Below are 16,815 nucleotides of genomic sequence, written 5' to 3'. Positions count from 1 at the left end.
TACATGCTTTAACAAGATTGAACAAGGTGTTTCAGTGGGGAGGCAAACAACAGAAAGTCTTCGACACCTTAAAAGAAAAAATTAGTTGAACACCAGTACTAGCACTGCCAAATCTTCAACGACCATTTGAGATTGAAACAGATGCCAGTGACTATGCCATGGGAGCAGTGTTCATGCAACACGGTAAACCCATATGCTATCATTCTGAGACATTTCATTCTACAGTAGTTAATTATCCCATATATGATAAAGAATTCTATGCATTAGTACAGAGTGTGAAAAAGTGGAAACATTACCTAATGGGCAAAGAAACAATTATACATACAGATCATCAACCACTTCAATATTTGCACTCACAAACTAAATTGCAGCAATCAAGACACTGTAGGTGGATGGGTTTTCTACAGCAGTTTCATCATGTCATCAGATATAATAAGGGCATACACAATAAGGTTGCAGATATGTTATCCAGACCAATCATAAATGCATCTACTATACTTAAGCATAACTCAGTAATGCATGAAAGCTACATTGAACAATATGCTCAAGATGTAGATTTTAAAGATGTATATGCAACTTTAAGTCATGGCAAACAAGTAGAAGAATTGGATTATTATGTTAAGGACCAACTCTTGTATCATTTGGGAAAGTTATGCATTCCACAAACTGGAAAAGTTAACATAATCTGAGAAGCACATACTTCTCTTATTTTAGGTCATTTTGGTGTAAATAAAACAGTTGCACAATTGCAAAGGTTCTGTTATTGGCCAAGAATGCATGAAACCGTTTCTAGATATATTAAAGGGTGTCATATGTGTACTAAAAGCAAGCCCAGTAATAGAAAATTAGTCTTGTACACTCCACTTCCAGTTCCTTCTCGTCCTTGGGAAAGTGTTTCCATGGACTTTGTTGGGGGATTGCCAAAGTCTAGAAAAGGTCATGATTATTTATATGTTATTGTGGACAGGTTCAGCAAAATGTGTATTTTAATACCTTGTAACACGCAGATTACAGCTGAACAAACAACAAAGTTGTTCTTTCAGCATGTCTGGGTTCATTTTGGGTTACCCACTTCCATTGTATCTGATCGAGACTCCCGATTTGTTGGGAAGTTTTGGTCAAGTCTATGGGAATTGATGGATACCAGATTGAAGAAGAGCACAACATTTCATTTACAAACAGATGGCCAAACAGAGGTGGTCAACAGGACAGTGATCCAGTTGCTCAGAGGCTATTGCAGCAAGCATCCCAAGCTTTGGGATGAACATTTGTGTTATGTGCAACATGCTTACAACCGTGCTAAGCACTCTTCTACTCAGAGATCTCCTTTTGAGACTTGTTTTGGTTTTACACCAAAGTTTCCCTTGGATTTTGTCTTTAGTAAAGACATAGCAGTTGATGGACTTAGTGATGGGGACAAAGCAACCAAGTTCACTGAACAAATCCAAGAAATTCACCAGGCAATATAGTAACAGCTGGAAAGAAGCCAGGCCAAGTACAAGGCAAGGCATGACAAACATCGAATTGAGCATAGCTTCCAAGTTGGTGATCAAATCTGGTTGTACATCAGCAAAGACAGAATGCAAGGTGAAGGTGAGACGTTGAAACCAATAAGGCATGGGCCTTTCAAGATACTTGAGAAAATTGGTGAAAACGCTTTTCACCTTGATTTGCCAGCTTATATGCATATCTATTCAGTCATTAATGCAGAGAACTTGAGGCTGTATGAACCTTCATTGATTGAAGATCCTAAAGAGCAAAGTTAGTTGCCTTCTATTGATGATCTGTTGCCTGAATATCTCAATGAGTTGCAGGAAGACACAGTTCTGGACAGGAAGGTGAAAACTATGCGCAAAGGGAATGTTAAGTACCTCAGAATTGGACTCAAAGGTTCAAAAGCAAGCAGTGCACGATGGATAGAGATTGGACAAGTGAGGAAGCTGTATCCTCACTTGATCGATGCTTAAAAACCAACTTTTGGTGTTCCAAAAGCTTTTTCAGTGGGAAGGCGTGATCCAAAATGGATCCTAAAACCCTCTAAGTCTTCATGTACTTAAAAACTATCGCATGAGAAAAACCTTTACAAAAGGCAGAAAACACTATCGCAAAGGAAAAAGCAAGAAGAAATGGCCAAAACAGAGCTATCGGAGGTCAAAGGAACAATGCACAGGAGCCGTCAGGTCTGAACGATCAACTGTCCAGATCCGATTGGCATATCGCAATCGGAGATGGCAAGTGGAGGCTATCGAAGGCTACCATGTGAAAGTTGCGACATCGATCAGCGCGAGTCAACGAGGATTGTTGATCAAGCGCGCAGATCGACGGCCCAGATTAACTCGCAATATCGCATCAGCAAAATACAAGGAGTGCTTACCAAAGGCCCAGGGACTATGGGATACGCAATTGCGACATATCGCATCGCAATATTGCATTAGCACAATACAAAGGAGTGGGGCCGATACATATACGACTTGCGATAAAGCCGGACCGGACGGGTTTTATAGGCACAAATATATATATTTTGAGTTCCGAAAAAGGGTTTTTTCTATGTATTTCGCATTTTCGTTAAATAAACGAAAAACAAAGGAAATGCGAATGAAGCAATAAAACGGACCCGAAAGGGTTTATACATGCAGATATATATATTTTGAGTTCTGTAACAAGCGGGATTTCGGGCGATCCTTCGGCGATAAGTGGTATTGGATGGGCTCCGCCTGATCCCATACACTGGCCAACACATGGCTTAGCGTCGAAGAGAGAAAACCGCCTTTTCGGGCAGGTAATCTTCATACGCATAAGCCGCCCGAAATGAATAGTAGCCGTTGGATCAACGATCATAGAGATCAACGGTGGGCATGCGATAGCAATATAAAGGCGGACCCGATGCACTTATAAGGCAGAGTTAATGATATTCCAAGTCCGATAAACGGCAGTTTGGCGGATTTTCCTGTGTTTTTGTGTGTTTCTCTGTGTAAGCAGAGAACAACTATTTTTGGGATTTCAAAGGCGCCGATGGTCCCTTCCGTTACAAGACAGGTGGCCACCATACCTTAAGACGTTACACCATGATTGGTTAATGCTCAGAGGGGATTTGAGCGTTAACCAATCATCCTCCACTTACTCCCCTGTGGTGCTCTACGTAGCACTTGGCTGCCTCTACATGGCCCTATGTGAGCCCTTGTTGGCTCTGCATCACCCTCCTTGGCTATTGTGCTGCTCTCCTGGCACAACCTCTGCCTTCTCTGTTTCTCTGTCTTGTCCATGTCTAAGATTAGATCTGGCTTGATCCATGTCTTTTGGACCATTCTAACACAGATTCATATTAATAAACATTAATATTTTATTTTCCCTAAGTTTAGACTTAGGGACTCCATTAAAAATATTAATTATTTTAATATCTCCTAATCTATTTAGAATCTGCCCAAACCCTTTTTGGGTATTGAAAATCTCATGTGCCTCAACCACTCCACCAAATTTCGTGGCTAGAGCACATCCGATGCTACCCCAAATCAACAATGCTATTGCATCAGCTTGATTTCTTGAATCCTTTGTCTAGATGCATAGTAAAATCTGAAGATAGCAATAGCACAGTCATAAGACAATTACACTGCAGTAATTGACAGAAACAGTACAAAGCAAGGTTAAATAAACCAGCACAGTAAAAAACATTTAATTTCTGCATTTATGAATTGAAAAAACATCCATGTTCATGAATCACATTGGACACAGGCTGAGTGATTAGGATTGCTTTCAGCAGACTTCATCCGACGTTGATATTTTTGGACAAATTCTGTCCAGGATTCATAGTCGAATCCAAAAATATTATGAAATGAGACAATACACATAAACCAGTATTTACATGACAAAAAGAAACTTGTGCAATATGGCTTTCATTCAATATCCTTGAGATAAATACCTTGTAATTTTGTCAACTTAAGTTCTATACAATCTCTAACTTGCTCACAACTTACTCCAATGGAGCATTTTCAGAATTTTTATTGAAACAATTTTAAAAAATGTTATGCTCCACACCAAATATGATTTCCAAACATAAATTCATACTTTTATAGTTTACAACTACCAAATATATTTAAAAGAATGTAATAAGAACAGGTGACGTTGGGGATGACATAGAAACAGTGGTTTCATTTCAAATATTTCCAAAATGAAAAACTGAGCTGCTAGCTCCAATTCTGGCTAAAAGGAAACGGAAAGCATCTTCAGAAGCATGTTTGATATAGATGTGTGCCATATCATATAACAGCTAAATCAATTTGTGGGTTGTACATGTATTTTTCAATTCCAAGAAAAGCAAAGAAGAAACAACCATTACTTTTCTCACATGAGATTGTCACAATTTATTATCTTGTTATATTTAGTAAAGACAGTAAGAGTTTTAAAAAGTGAAAAACTATTGTTGACATATTCTAAACAGACAGAAAGGAAAATATCCATGTTAAATATGAATGTATACCTTGAAAAATTCAGTTGGTCCTATGCGAGTCAAAAAGTCACCTTCCGGAAGATAAACCATCCAAGAGTCATAAGAAACACACGGAAAAGACTCGCCCAAAGCATCTAAAACCTAGAGTTTAAGAGTTAAGCATTTAAAGCATCAATTTTGGAATCATAGATTGTAAAATATGATTATACTGCATTAAAATAGTAAATAATTACTTATCTGGTTTTCAATAAAACAAAAAGGTGTGTATCTAGTTTTCAATAAAACAGAAGGGCGTGTATCTAGTGTTCAATAAAACAGAAAGTTATGTATCTGGTTTTCCATGAAATAGAAAGACATCTATCTAGTTTTCAATAAAACAGAAAAAAATGTCTTCTTTGTAACTAAGTCAATAGCTACAATCAAAATATAAAACGATTAAAAAGCAGAAGAGTCCATCAACCTAGATTTCTTTACACAAGGTTAGAATATTAAAATTAAAGAAAAAAAATCACAATCACACATCCAAAAATAAAATGATATGCTAGCACAAATGGATAGTCTTCTCTACTGAATTCAACCCATACCATGTACACACTGAGCTGAGGGTTGTAACAGCCCTGGTGAAAATTCCAGGTAAATAAAAATTAATAAAGGCAAAATAATAACCAAGGTCATGGGACACTTATTCCAAGCTAAATGTTGGGCAAAACATCCTGGTGTGGGTGTTCATTTGGTTTATTATGGATAAGGAAATTGGCAAAGGCTTTGGAAAGGCAAAATGCATTTTTTGTCAATGCAAAGGCTTTGGAAAGGCAAAATGCATTTTTTGTCAATTTATTTATGAAAATAATGGGAATTAGGAGAAAAGGAAGGTGAAAGGTCACAAGTTGCATAAGACGAGGAAAATGAAGGTAAATAATGGAAAATAAAGAAAATAAAGGCCTCATTAATAGAAAAGGCTTTTGAGGACTAGTTTGTAACCTTCTGTCAATTCAGTTTCGGAGCTCTCTCTCTATTCTCTCTCTCACACACACTTGGACACTTAGATTTTTTCTTGGAGCACTCTAGCATTGGATCAAGAAAGCAAAGGAAGGACCAAGAAGGCAAAGGAAAGCAAAGATCAACCAAGGAAGAGCAGGATCAAGCAGCTACAACGGGATTATTTGTAGGCATCAATTTGCATGTGTGATTTCCTTGCTAGTTTTGGCATGCATGGTTATGCATGTGCGTTCTTGGTTCTCTTGTTGTCATTGAAATGAGTTTTGCCAAGTGTGACAGTGTTTTTTAGCCTTGTGTTGCCATTTCCAAATAGCCATGGTGTAATGGGGTTCTCCTGTTTTGGTTGAGCTGGATTGTTGGATGAATTCAAACTAAGTGAGGTGGTCTCTGAAAGAAAAAACACATGGCCTAGTGATCCCTGAATCAGACTATGGATTGCAGTAAAGCCTTGGCCTAGTAACCCCTGAACCAGACTATGGGTTGCGGTAAAACCAGATTTTGTGTCATGTCGATGGGCCTAGGAATCCTCGACCGATGAATGGCGGGATATACGGTAAAGCCTAGAGGTGAGTGCCCTCGATCAAGCCTAGGAATCATTGGCCGGTGAAGGGCGAGATATACAATAAAGCCTGGAGGGTGGAGTCTTGATTAGGCCTAGAGATTCTTGATTGTTGTATGGTGGGATGTACGGTAAAGCCTAGAGACTAGGAGTCAGGAAAATTCCTCACGGTGTAGGTGGAGAAATACGGTGGCATCCATGCTTGTTTAGGGCCTAGTGATCCGGCGGGGATTGGTAAAGTCTGGTTCTATTGATGTGAGTGAGGTGTTTTAGCCTCCAAAAGCCCTAGTTGATCTCTAGTTATGAGGTCCACATTCATGCTTGGAATATGGCACAGGGATGATTGATTGAAAGAAAGATTTTATTCAACCAATCTATGGTTGGGTGGTTGGTGGAAGTCCCTACCTAGTCAAATTTTGCATTCATTAATAAGAGTTTCTTCTCCTTGGTATTTCATGTGTAAATGTATTGGTTTATATGTGGATTTTATGGCTATTGTATCCTTGTTATTTCTGTTGTTTATATGTTGGTTATGAGTATGATTTATGACAGTGATGAAGTATGGCTCTCATCATGTTTTGATTTGTAAATGAATGAACAATGTATATATGACCTAATGATGATAATGCAGCTAATGTGATAAGGCACCAATGTTTCTTATCAATTCTCAGATAAGTATGAGACCCCTATGCTCAGATATGTTGATATGACCTATGTTGTTGCACAGAATGTCTAGGCACCACGACAACGGCTTAGATTGGGGACTGCCACCCTGATCCCCAATCTCTCTGTTTAAGGTGTCTCCCAAAAGCAGGCTAAGGTGGGTAGACCCTACAGAAATGGAATGAAGGAGAACTAGTTGGGAACCAACCAGTTTGGGAGATAGTGAAGCGACCAAGTACTTGTTTTATATTTAGCAAGACTTATAGGATTCAATTACATTTAAGCAATTGATACCAGCACCTTACAGAGTCAACTATCTTGCTAGGAAATTTAGGACCAAGTAATTGATTTGCAACTGCTGCTTGGATGAATGACTATCTTATATGAAATGCAGATCCTAAAGCTAATGTGAGATGCAGGAATCTTGGTAAATTTTAGTTAAATGCTTATCTAAGTTTAAACCCTTCGATTCTTTCTAGATTGAGCCTGATTTCATAGTAATTGGCAGAGAGAAGATAAGGTGAAGCACACTAAGGTGTGATTAATGATACCTCTCTTGAAAATCTAACATACTCGGTGCCTTCGGAGTTGCAGAGAGTTGTGGCTCTGATGACTGCAAGGTCAACGTTTTAAGTACTATTAAAAGCAAGCTTCTCAAGCAAAGATGGATGTGTACCTATCTATCTATCGACCAAGCTTATGCTTGGAAGTAAATTTTAATTTTGCAGAACTAACTTTTTTTTTAACAAGATTGGTTAGTTGATATATTACCAAAAGCTGTAGTGGAGCAAGCTGCTATTACATTTGACTAAATTAAGATAAAAGACAAAGCAGTGAGATAGGAGCGCAGTCCCATCTCCTCTGCTTGACTTCAAAAGTTCAGAAATTCTTTTAACTATTCTTGAGTACTGCCTGACAAACTGACCTACTAAGAAAGTAATTTTACATATCATAAATTCTCTGGAATTTTTTATGGCTTGTAGACTGAGTATTCTTGGGCTGCTTGGTTCATTTTGTTGTTGTTGACCGAGTTCTCTCCTTCACTTCTCATAGTTTTATTTTTTTAATATGCCACTGCTTCTTCTAGATGCTTACATTTGGTTTTCAGTGCCATTATCTCCTCTTTTTGCACTGCCATGTTTCGACTTTGGAAGCTGTGTTCCATTCTCATTTCGCTTCTGAGATCCTTGAGTGACTCTTGCAATCAGTGGATCATGAACTTATTCCCTTTGCATGTTGGGCATGCATCATTCCTTGCTACCTTTTCGATAGGGTTGAATTCCATTTGTTTTGTTCTTTCTCTTGTGTTGTTGTTCTTCCTGGATCTTGTATTGCCTGGAGTAATTCTGCTGCTGTTGCTAACCACAATCCTTTTTTCCTGCACTTCGCTGCTTTGCTGACCTTTGTCCTATGCTTTTTGATTGGGAGAGTGGAGGATGAAGCCGAGGTCTTTATAGGACTGAGCGAAGGCCAGAATATATGGACGGGCCAGTAAAAACAGAGATCAGAGATGCAAGATTGTCGCGCTGCTATGGGAATTTGTTCGATGGTGGTGTGGAGTGAGGCGGAGGGCAGAGAGCGTGAGAACACTGAGCTCTAGAAGTGATTACCGAAGGCTGAGATAGGATGCGAAGTGGAGCTTAGAGGGGGCGAATTAACTGTGCGCTTAACAGGGGAGATGAGCTCTCTATATGCACAGATTTGCTTATTTTGAATTATCAGCTTACCATTGTTCTTATAGCCAGAGTGAGTAGCCCGAAAAATGCAGTCAATGGGATAGACTGCCGCTTGAACAGGATTGCAATCATCCTTCCTGGCTTTACTCACGCAAACTGCCATGTAATGCTTGTGAACAGGATTGCCTTCCCTGACTTTGCTCATGCCAAAATCTCTAATGTCATGATGTTTCCTCTGTCTTCCCGTGATTTTCTGACTTCCCTTGCAGTTGTGTGTTCGCTGATGAGTCTGATTGTCGATTTTTGATTTGTCTCTTTAATCAGGATGTTTTATTCCTTGTTTTTAGAGAGCTTCATTCTTATCATTTTTGTTGGATGTTATGGGACCGAATTGTAGTATTCATCATGGTTCTCACAGACACTCCCTTCATTTTTTTTCACTGCTTGGTTTGCATACTGATCCGCCTGCTGATTATGTATTCTCAATACATGTTTGAAGGTTAGATTGCCAGAGCCTTCTAAGTTTCTCCTGACTCTTTTGGAAATTCTGCTCATAAACTCATTACTTGAATTTTTGTTTCGAGCCATTGCCTCAATTATTATGGCTGAATCTCCTATAATTATAGGATTTTGAATTTCTTTTTTTTTAATCATTCTTGTCCCCATCAACAAGTTGTATGCTTCAGCGTTGTTATTTGAAATTTGTCCCAGTCCCCATTCATAGGTGACATTTTTTCCCCTCTGGATCGAGAATTATTCCCCCTGCTCCTACCTTTCTCGGATTATTCTTAGAGGCTCCATTAAAGTGTAGACAATGTCTGTTCTGAAGTTTTTTCCAGTTTTCGAGTTCCTCTTCACTCATTCTTAATTTCCAAATATTTCATGAGTTTACTTTTCTTTGTCCTTTTTGTCCATTATTATTAATTATGGCTTTGTTGAGCCAACCTCGTTCTTCTTGTTGGAGAATACTGTAGTTCGTTGGTGCAATTCCTTTGACATTGAGGATTTCAGAGGTTAATCCCCACGTTTTTAATAAGGTCTTCCCGATTCTTGGATTTTGGTTTTTGAAGATGCACTTATTTCGAGTCAACCAAATTTGCCAACATAGAACTGTTGGAATGCACTTGCATATTCTTTGAATTGTGACTTTCTTCTTTATTTCGTATGGGTAGGCTCTCCCTAAAGTTCGAAGAAATTCCGGCAATGGTTTTTCAAAGTTTATATTTATATCCGGGGGGCTTATAAGTTGCTGCCAGCACTCTTTTGAAAAAATGCATTCTTGGAATAAGTGTTGGATGTTTTCTTCAGCCTGCTGGCATAACGGACATCGTGAGGGCCCCTGAAAGCCTTTTTCTTTTAAATTTTCACTGGTCAGGATCTTCCCTTTTAAAAGGGTCCAAATGAAAATTTTTATCTTAGGCAAAATTTCAGATTTCCATGCTATTTTCCATGAGTCCCAGTGTTGTTGATTTGTTTGTTCTTAGAGGATTTTATATCTAGTCTTGACTGTGTATTGCCCATTACTTGGATCCCAAAGGTAATTATCTTCCTCATCATAGTGGATTGGTGCTGCCCCTTTTAGATGCTGCTTGATTTTGTTCCATTGTCCTTCCAGGTTTGCTGGGATTGCTGGGATTTTCCATTCCTACCATTCCTTTTGATTCCACAAAGATATTGAATGTAAAGTGTTGAAGCCTTTTCCTTTCAACCATTCTTGGATGCCTTCAATTTCCGGGTGATTCTACAGTGGATCTTTTCCCATGATTCTGTCCTCCTAAATCGATATTGTTTTTCCATTACCTGGGATTTTAGAGATGTGGCTACTCATCAGAGGAATTATTTTTTTAACTAGCTTCCATACTTGAGTGCATTGTCTTATTGGGATATTTCCATTAAGTAGTCTTTTCCTGGATCCGTCCATGTATTTATAGATGAGGTTTTTTTTCCACCAGCACTCTTTACCTGTGATGAGTCTCCATACTATTTTGATTCCCAGGGCTGCATTCATGACCCCAGTTAACCGAATGGATAGGCCTCCTTGTTCATATGGTAGCACTACTTGTTCCCACCTGACCAGGCTAAACTTTTTGTTTTCTTGCTTCCCCCCCGCCATAAAAAGCTTCTTAAGATTAAATCCATCTATTTGTGAGCACTTGATGGTGCCATGATTATTGCATATTGATAGATCGGTAATGCACCAAGGAGTGCTTTGATTAAGATCACCCTTCCAGCCATATTTAGCCACATCATACCCCAACTCTTTATTTTGTTTTGCATTTTTTCAATCTATTTTGTCCATATTTTTGCCTTCATGCTCTCTTTTGATATTGGTAGTCCCAGGTAAAAGAAGTGATTCTATTTTTCTTGTACTGGGATTTCCATGATTTGTGAAATCCTTTGCATGATTCTAGGAGGGGTATTCCACCCATATATCCTGCATTTTGTATTATTTAATAGCGCACCTGATACCTGTAGGAATGCATCAAGTACTTTTTTGAATCTTCTTGCTATTATTGTTGATGCTCCTCCCATCAGCAATGTGTCATCCACAAAAAGTGAATGACTTATGGTTTTTACTCCTTTTGCTATTCTAAGCCCTGTGATGTTTCTTTCCTTTCTCTGCTTTTCCAATGCTCTGCTTAAGGTTTCTACCATTATTATGTAGAGAAATGGGGAGAGAGGGCAGCCTTGCCTGAGGCCTCTTGTGCTTTGGAAAAATTCACTGGGTCTTCCATTTATGAGGGGGGCAATCCAAGGAGTAGAGATGCATTCCTAAATGACTTCTATTATTTCTTTTGAGAAGCCAAGTTTCTGGAGGACAGCCATTAGATATGGGTGGCTAACTCTGTCGAATGCATTTGCCATATCTAATTTGATTATGATGCCCTTTTCTTGCCTTAAAATACTGGAGTGTACAACTTCCTGTACTATTATTACATTATCTATGATTTGTCTATTGGGGACAAACCCTCCTTGGTTTTCTAATATGATTAGAGGTAGCACTTTCTTGATTCTATTTGCCACTATTTTTGTTATTATCTTATAGGAGGAGTTGCGAAGAGAAATGGAGTGAAACCTGTTGAAAGTGGAGGGAGGATTTTGTGTGACTTCCTATTTTTTTTTGAAGACATTCTTCGCCATTCTTAAGAAATTCTCTCTGATTGTATACCAATGAGATTTGAAAAAGCTATTGTAAAACCGTCTGGCCCAGGGGCTTTATCCGGATGCAGGCTCCATATGGCCGCCACTACCTCTTCTTTTGTGAGGTCTTTGCACATTTCTGTATTCTTTTTTTTTTTTATTTTTTTTTTTGTGTGCTGCAAAAATTCTTCATATTCAGTCGTTTCTTCTATGGCTGAAAGTAAGTTTTTGAAGTGCTTGTAAGCTATTTTTTTTTATTTCTTCCGCACCTTTGACTTCTTGATTTTCAACTTGCATTTTTTCTATCTGGTTTCTTGCTCTTCTAATTTTCATAGTGTTGTGAAAAAAAGATGTATTCTTATCCCCTGCTTTGAGCTATAGACTTCTGGATTTCAATCTGGCCTCTTCTTCTTCTTTCCTATTTTCCCTGTATATTTCCCAAAATATTTCTTTCTCTCTTAGATAGTCTTGCTTGCCTTCTTTTTCAACCTGCATGTTGTCCATTTTATGTTGTAGCTCTTTTTTCTTTTCTTTTCTTTTTATTTCATTTGATCTTGCCCATTCCTTTAGCTTGGATCTTACATTTTTTAACTTTGTCTCCCAAATGTACTGTGGTGAGCCCGATACTCTTGGTTCCCATGCTTTCTTAATTAAATCGCTGATTTTTGTGTTGTTGTCCCAAATTGAGTTGTATCTAAAAGGGAGTGGACCTTGGTTTTCCATTTTGCCCATTGCTATTACCATCGGTTTATGATCAGATGCTGTAGTGTGTATAATTTTTGATTTGATGGAGTTGTACATTGCTGCTATGTTTTCTTGTATCATAATTGTATCCAACCTTTCTTTTATATTGCTTTTACCCACTCTTTTGTTGTTCCAAGTGTATTTCCCGTTGTTTGGAGGGATGTCCAGAAGGCTGTGTTGTTCCATTATTTCCTCTAAAGTATTCCTGGATGGATCAGTGTGATAGATTCCTCCAAACTTTTCCTCTATACTTCTTACCAGATTTAAATCTCCTCCTAGAATTATTTTCCCAGCTTGTGTTTCTTTTAAAGCTTCTTTCATTAAGGCTCAGCATTGTTCTTTTTCTCTGTAGTGATTGGGGGCATATATATTTATGACCTTGTATCTCTCTTTCATACTGATTTGCATTAGATCCGTTTGTATCCAATGCTGATTTGTTTTTTTTGTATTAATTCCCATATTCCTTTTTTTCCAAATTGTGCAGATACCTCCTGATGTTCCTGTTGCCTGGATTGATTCCCCTTCATAATTTCTAAACTTTTTTTTGATATCTTCAGTTTCTTGGCTATTTGCTTTTGTCTCCTGAATCATAAGGATATTTGGGTTTTCTTTTGTCAGAATATCTCTTGTAGCATTTTCTTTGAAGGATGATCCCATTCCTCTGCAATTCCAGGAGACTATTATCATTATTTACTTGTTGGGTGGTGCAGGGCTCCTTTCCCCTTTTGCTGGCTTCTTTCATTGTTTCTTGTGCTTTTCCCTGGGAAAGTATCCATAGGTTGTTGTGTTCCTAAAGCCATTTCTTTTGCTACTGCTTCATCCCTCAACTCTTTGTTTATCTTTCTTCCTACTTTTTTTTGGTTTTCTGCATTTGGGAATGCTTCCTTTGATTGTTTTCTAGTTATAATTCTGTCTACCGAGGGAGGGGGAGAGAGGTGGGTGATTAAGACTCCAGGGGATTAAGGGGATTGAGGGGGGTTGGGAGAATGGGGGGTTCTAGATCTGGATCCAGTTTTGGGTCCGAGGGATGAGGGGGCTGAAGGGTCCAGTGGCTCAAAAGGATTAAGGTTGGCATTGTCTGCTTTCGGCGAGATTTGGTGAGCTTCAGAGGATGTTGTGGGCTGCGAAGAAGAGTGGATTGGTTGTTTATTAGCTGTCTTCTTTTTTTTGACCTGTTCCCATTTATTTTCCGGATCCTCAATCTTTTCACTTTCTTTGTCTTCTTTTTTTGTACATCTATTTGCAAAATGACCATATTTGTGACATACCTTGCATTTGAAAGGGATTAGTTCATAGTCCAGCTGTTGTATGTGCGTCCACTGGTCCACTTTGATTCTGATAGCTTCTAGAAGTCCTCTCCCTAGATCCACTTCTACACAGATTATGGCGCATGCATGCATATTTTCTTTTGCCTCACATCTATCTATGTACTTCCCAACTGCATTTCTTATGGCTTTAACTGAATCATCTCCCCAGCAATGGAGGGGGAGGTGCGGCAATCTGACCCATACAGGTACAACATTTGGAACATCCATTTCTGGATCGAAGTCGGGCATCCATCTGTTTAAATACAGTCCTCTTGTATCCATAAAATACGGGCCATTCCTAAATATCAGATCCCGGTCCTCGGTTTCGAAGTGAAAGGTGTAGTACCCTCTGCCACAGAACCTGATTGAGATTTTCCCGTTTATTGATGCAAACCAGTTTCTTTCTACCCATTTTTGGATAGTTTTGGGCAATGGCCATAACCCAATGAACTGCCCTACTAATCTTCGTTCTGCCAGAGAGAGTGTTGCTTTTCGTGGGAGTGCAGGAGGTAGTGATATTTCAGGTATATCTTCCAATTTTTTGACAAACTTTGTGACTGATGGTCGGTTCTTTGCTGGAACCATTGCAGAAATAAGGGAGGCAAAGGCTTTTGTTGTTACTTCATTTTCTTGCTGGTGATTTGGATGAGGCTCTTCGTCCTCTAAAGAATCCATGTAGATCGAACCTCATCAACAGAAAGCCACTGAGGGCAGCTACGAAATGTTGCACGCTAGGTACTGCAAATACTGGCTGGTGCTGCGTGCTATTGCTGCGTAGCCAGGCTCTCCCTCCGTGTCCTGTAGATCAAACCTCAGCAACAGAGAGCTGTTGAGGGGCAGTTGCGAACTGCTGCGCGCTGGGTGTTGCAACTGTTAGCTAGGGTTGCGTGCATGCTACCACAGTGGCTCGATGAAATACAGACCAAGGTTCCCTGCATGAGTATTTTTTGCAGAACTAACTTAATATGCAAATGCACGAGATGATTAGAAGATGAGATGAAGTTAGATTCAAGGATGAAAAGTGCTTATGCCACAATCTGCTTCAGATTTATGAGATAAAATCTTTAATCATCCAAAATGGATATTCACTTTACTAGATTGTACGATAAATTTCTCAACAATATGCCTGAAATATCACAATGTAATGCCTAGTTAAATCACAAGCCTATCACTTCAATTTATCTAGAGTCTTTCAAATGCAATTATAGCTCAAAGAGAACAAAAGCTTCTTCACAATTTAATATCAAATGTCAAAGATACTCAGATTAAGAGACAAAATATATGCAATTTACCACAATTTCATGAAAGAGTACTTAACAATTACTTTAAAATTTCACCAAGAAATATGCAATATGTATCCAATAGTTCAAGTAATTAAACCACGCCTAGAATTACTTTAATGATGAGAAATCTCAATAGATGTCAAGCATAAGAAAATGTTCAAAAGTTTAGCATGCAAAATACTTTAGCAATTCAATTTCGAAATTAAATACCATAAAGAACCATGAAATTCAAATGTTAAACAATTCAAACAATTTTATAATAAAAATGATTTTTCTTAAGTGACCCCAATCCAGGAAAATTTCTTATTTTCTTATAGTCAAACTTTAAAGATAATTAAAAAAAAAATGTCTTGACTATAGAGAAATTAAAAAAAAAAAATTAACACCACAATTTCCCTTTAAATATTTTAAAGTCCCAAACTCTTAACACAAAAAAAAACCCAAAAGGAACTTTAGATTAAAAAATTAATTATTCCTTCGGCAATTTTAATGTGCTAAAGTTCATGAATGAAGAAAAAATTTAAATGTGGCAAATATGAGTAAAAGGCTTAGTTAATTAAGATTTTTAATGGGCCAAAGGCCGCATAAAAATTTTAACTTGAAATCGTTGAATCCTTTTAAATTTTCCTTTAAATTTAATTCATTTTTTAAAGCCCAGAATGAAAATATAAATTTTAAATTTTTTTCTTTTGTTTAAAAAAACAACAAAATCAAAATAAAAAACAGAAAAGCAAACAAATTTACAAAAAAACAATTTCTTTAAAAAAAAAATTTAAAAAATCAAAATTCACACATTAAAAAAAATCGAAACTTCAAAACATATCGAAAGGAAATTGTGAAAGGGAGAGTAGGGTTTTTGAATGACAGCAGAGGATATGGTAGCGCAACAAGGAAAGAGACACGACTGTTTGCAGGTCGAGGATGAGGGAGCATCGGCAACAGATGCAGCAAGGAGGGTCGTGGATGAGGGAGCTCAGGCAGCCAGCGGGGAGGACGCAGAGCGAGCAGAGAAAGGAAGATGGCAACGAGGAGCAGTGAGGGAAATGAGGGATGCAGGGAGAAGGGTGGACGCAGAAAGAGTTGAGGATGACATGCGACATAGGGAGGAAGGGAAATGCAGGCAGCGACAAAGGGAAGAATAGAAACGAATGCAAAGGAGAGAAGACACGGAATAGAGGGAGAGCTGGGAGGAAAAACACAGTCAGGAAGAACACTGCGATTTAGCAGAGAGGTAGAGTTGATTTCAGAGAAACAAAGGGATCAGTAGGAAGAAAAAATGCAGGAAATGGAAGCAAAGGAATTTTGAAGGGCTTCTAGACAGCAAATGGTAGCCCAAGAATCTTAAAAAAAATCCAGAAATTCCTTAAACTGATATTCTTTTGCTTCAAATTCGTCCTCAGAAAAACTTATAGAATCCTCAAATGAAGCCCTCAGAAAAAATAATTTTGAATAATTTATCCTTGCAAAATGGTATTGAGGTCAGACCTTGCCCTCCAAGGTCTAGATCTAGCTTAAAATTAAATTTCTCTTTCAGATCTGCACCTGCAAAACGAAAATTAAAAAATACCAAATCTCAAATATACAAAAATTAATAAAAACTACAAAACTCAAACTAAAAAAAAACTTTAGATCTATACAAAAAATTTACAGATCTATGCACAAAGGTTGCAGATCTATTAGATCTAAGGACTATAATTCCAACTTCGCTCCCACATCTGAAGATTTAAGGCTCTTACAAGCCATATCTATCAATTTTTCCACGAAATATTTAAAACATTTTGAAATTTTAGAGAGGTACTAGCCCCAGAACACCCTACAAAAAAAAATCGTTAGATAAATCCTGGGGCTTATATGAGGTAGGCTCTTCAGAAAATATGTGTTGAAAGTTGGCTGGTCCAACTGAGGACTATCCCCAAATGCTCAATGAGAACCTGAAAGATCTTCTGCAAACACTAAATCAATCAACAAACTAAGTAGAAAAATAGAACAACAATAAAAT

General features: G+C 38.1%; 1 protein-coding gene across 2 annotated transcripts in view; it reads right to left on the bottom strand.

Annotated features, from left to right (window-relative positions):
- The window catches only part of LOC149180910 (FAD/NAD(P)-binding oxidoreductase family protein), a 443,523-nt gene that overhangs the window by 285,968 nt on the left and 140,740 nt on the right, over positions 1–16,815 (bottom strand). Inside the window, exon 3 of one of the 2 annotated variants that reach the window (XM_089416383.1) lies at positions 4,475–4,585. The exons of the other annotated variant lie outside the window; for it this stretch is intronic. Coding sequence (XP_089272509.1) covers positions 4,475–4,585 — 111 coding nt within the window. The remainder of the gene's footprint in view (positions 1–4,474; positions 4,586–16,815) is intronic. 2 annotated transcript variants of the gene reach the window in all.

Source organism: Pinus tabuliformis, chromosome 3_2 (assembly GCF_031772625.1).
Source record: "Pinus tabuliformis cultivar Carrire ecotype Pingquan chromosome 3_2, CPIR1, whole genome shotgun sequence".
NCBI classification, from domain to species: Eukaryota; Viridiplantae; Streptophyta; class Pinopsida; order Pinales; family Pinaceae; genus Pinus; species Pinus tabuliformis.
This window is presented reverse-complemented; position numbering and strand designations above follow the sequence as displayed.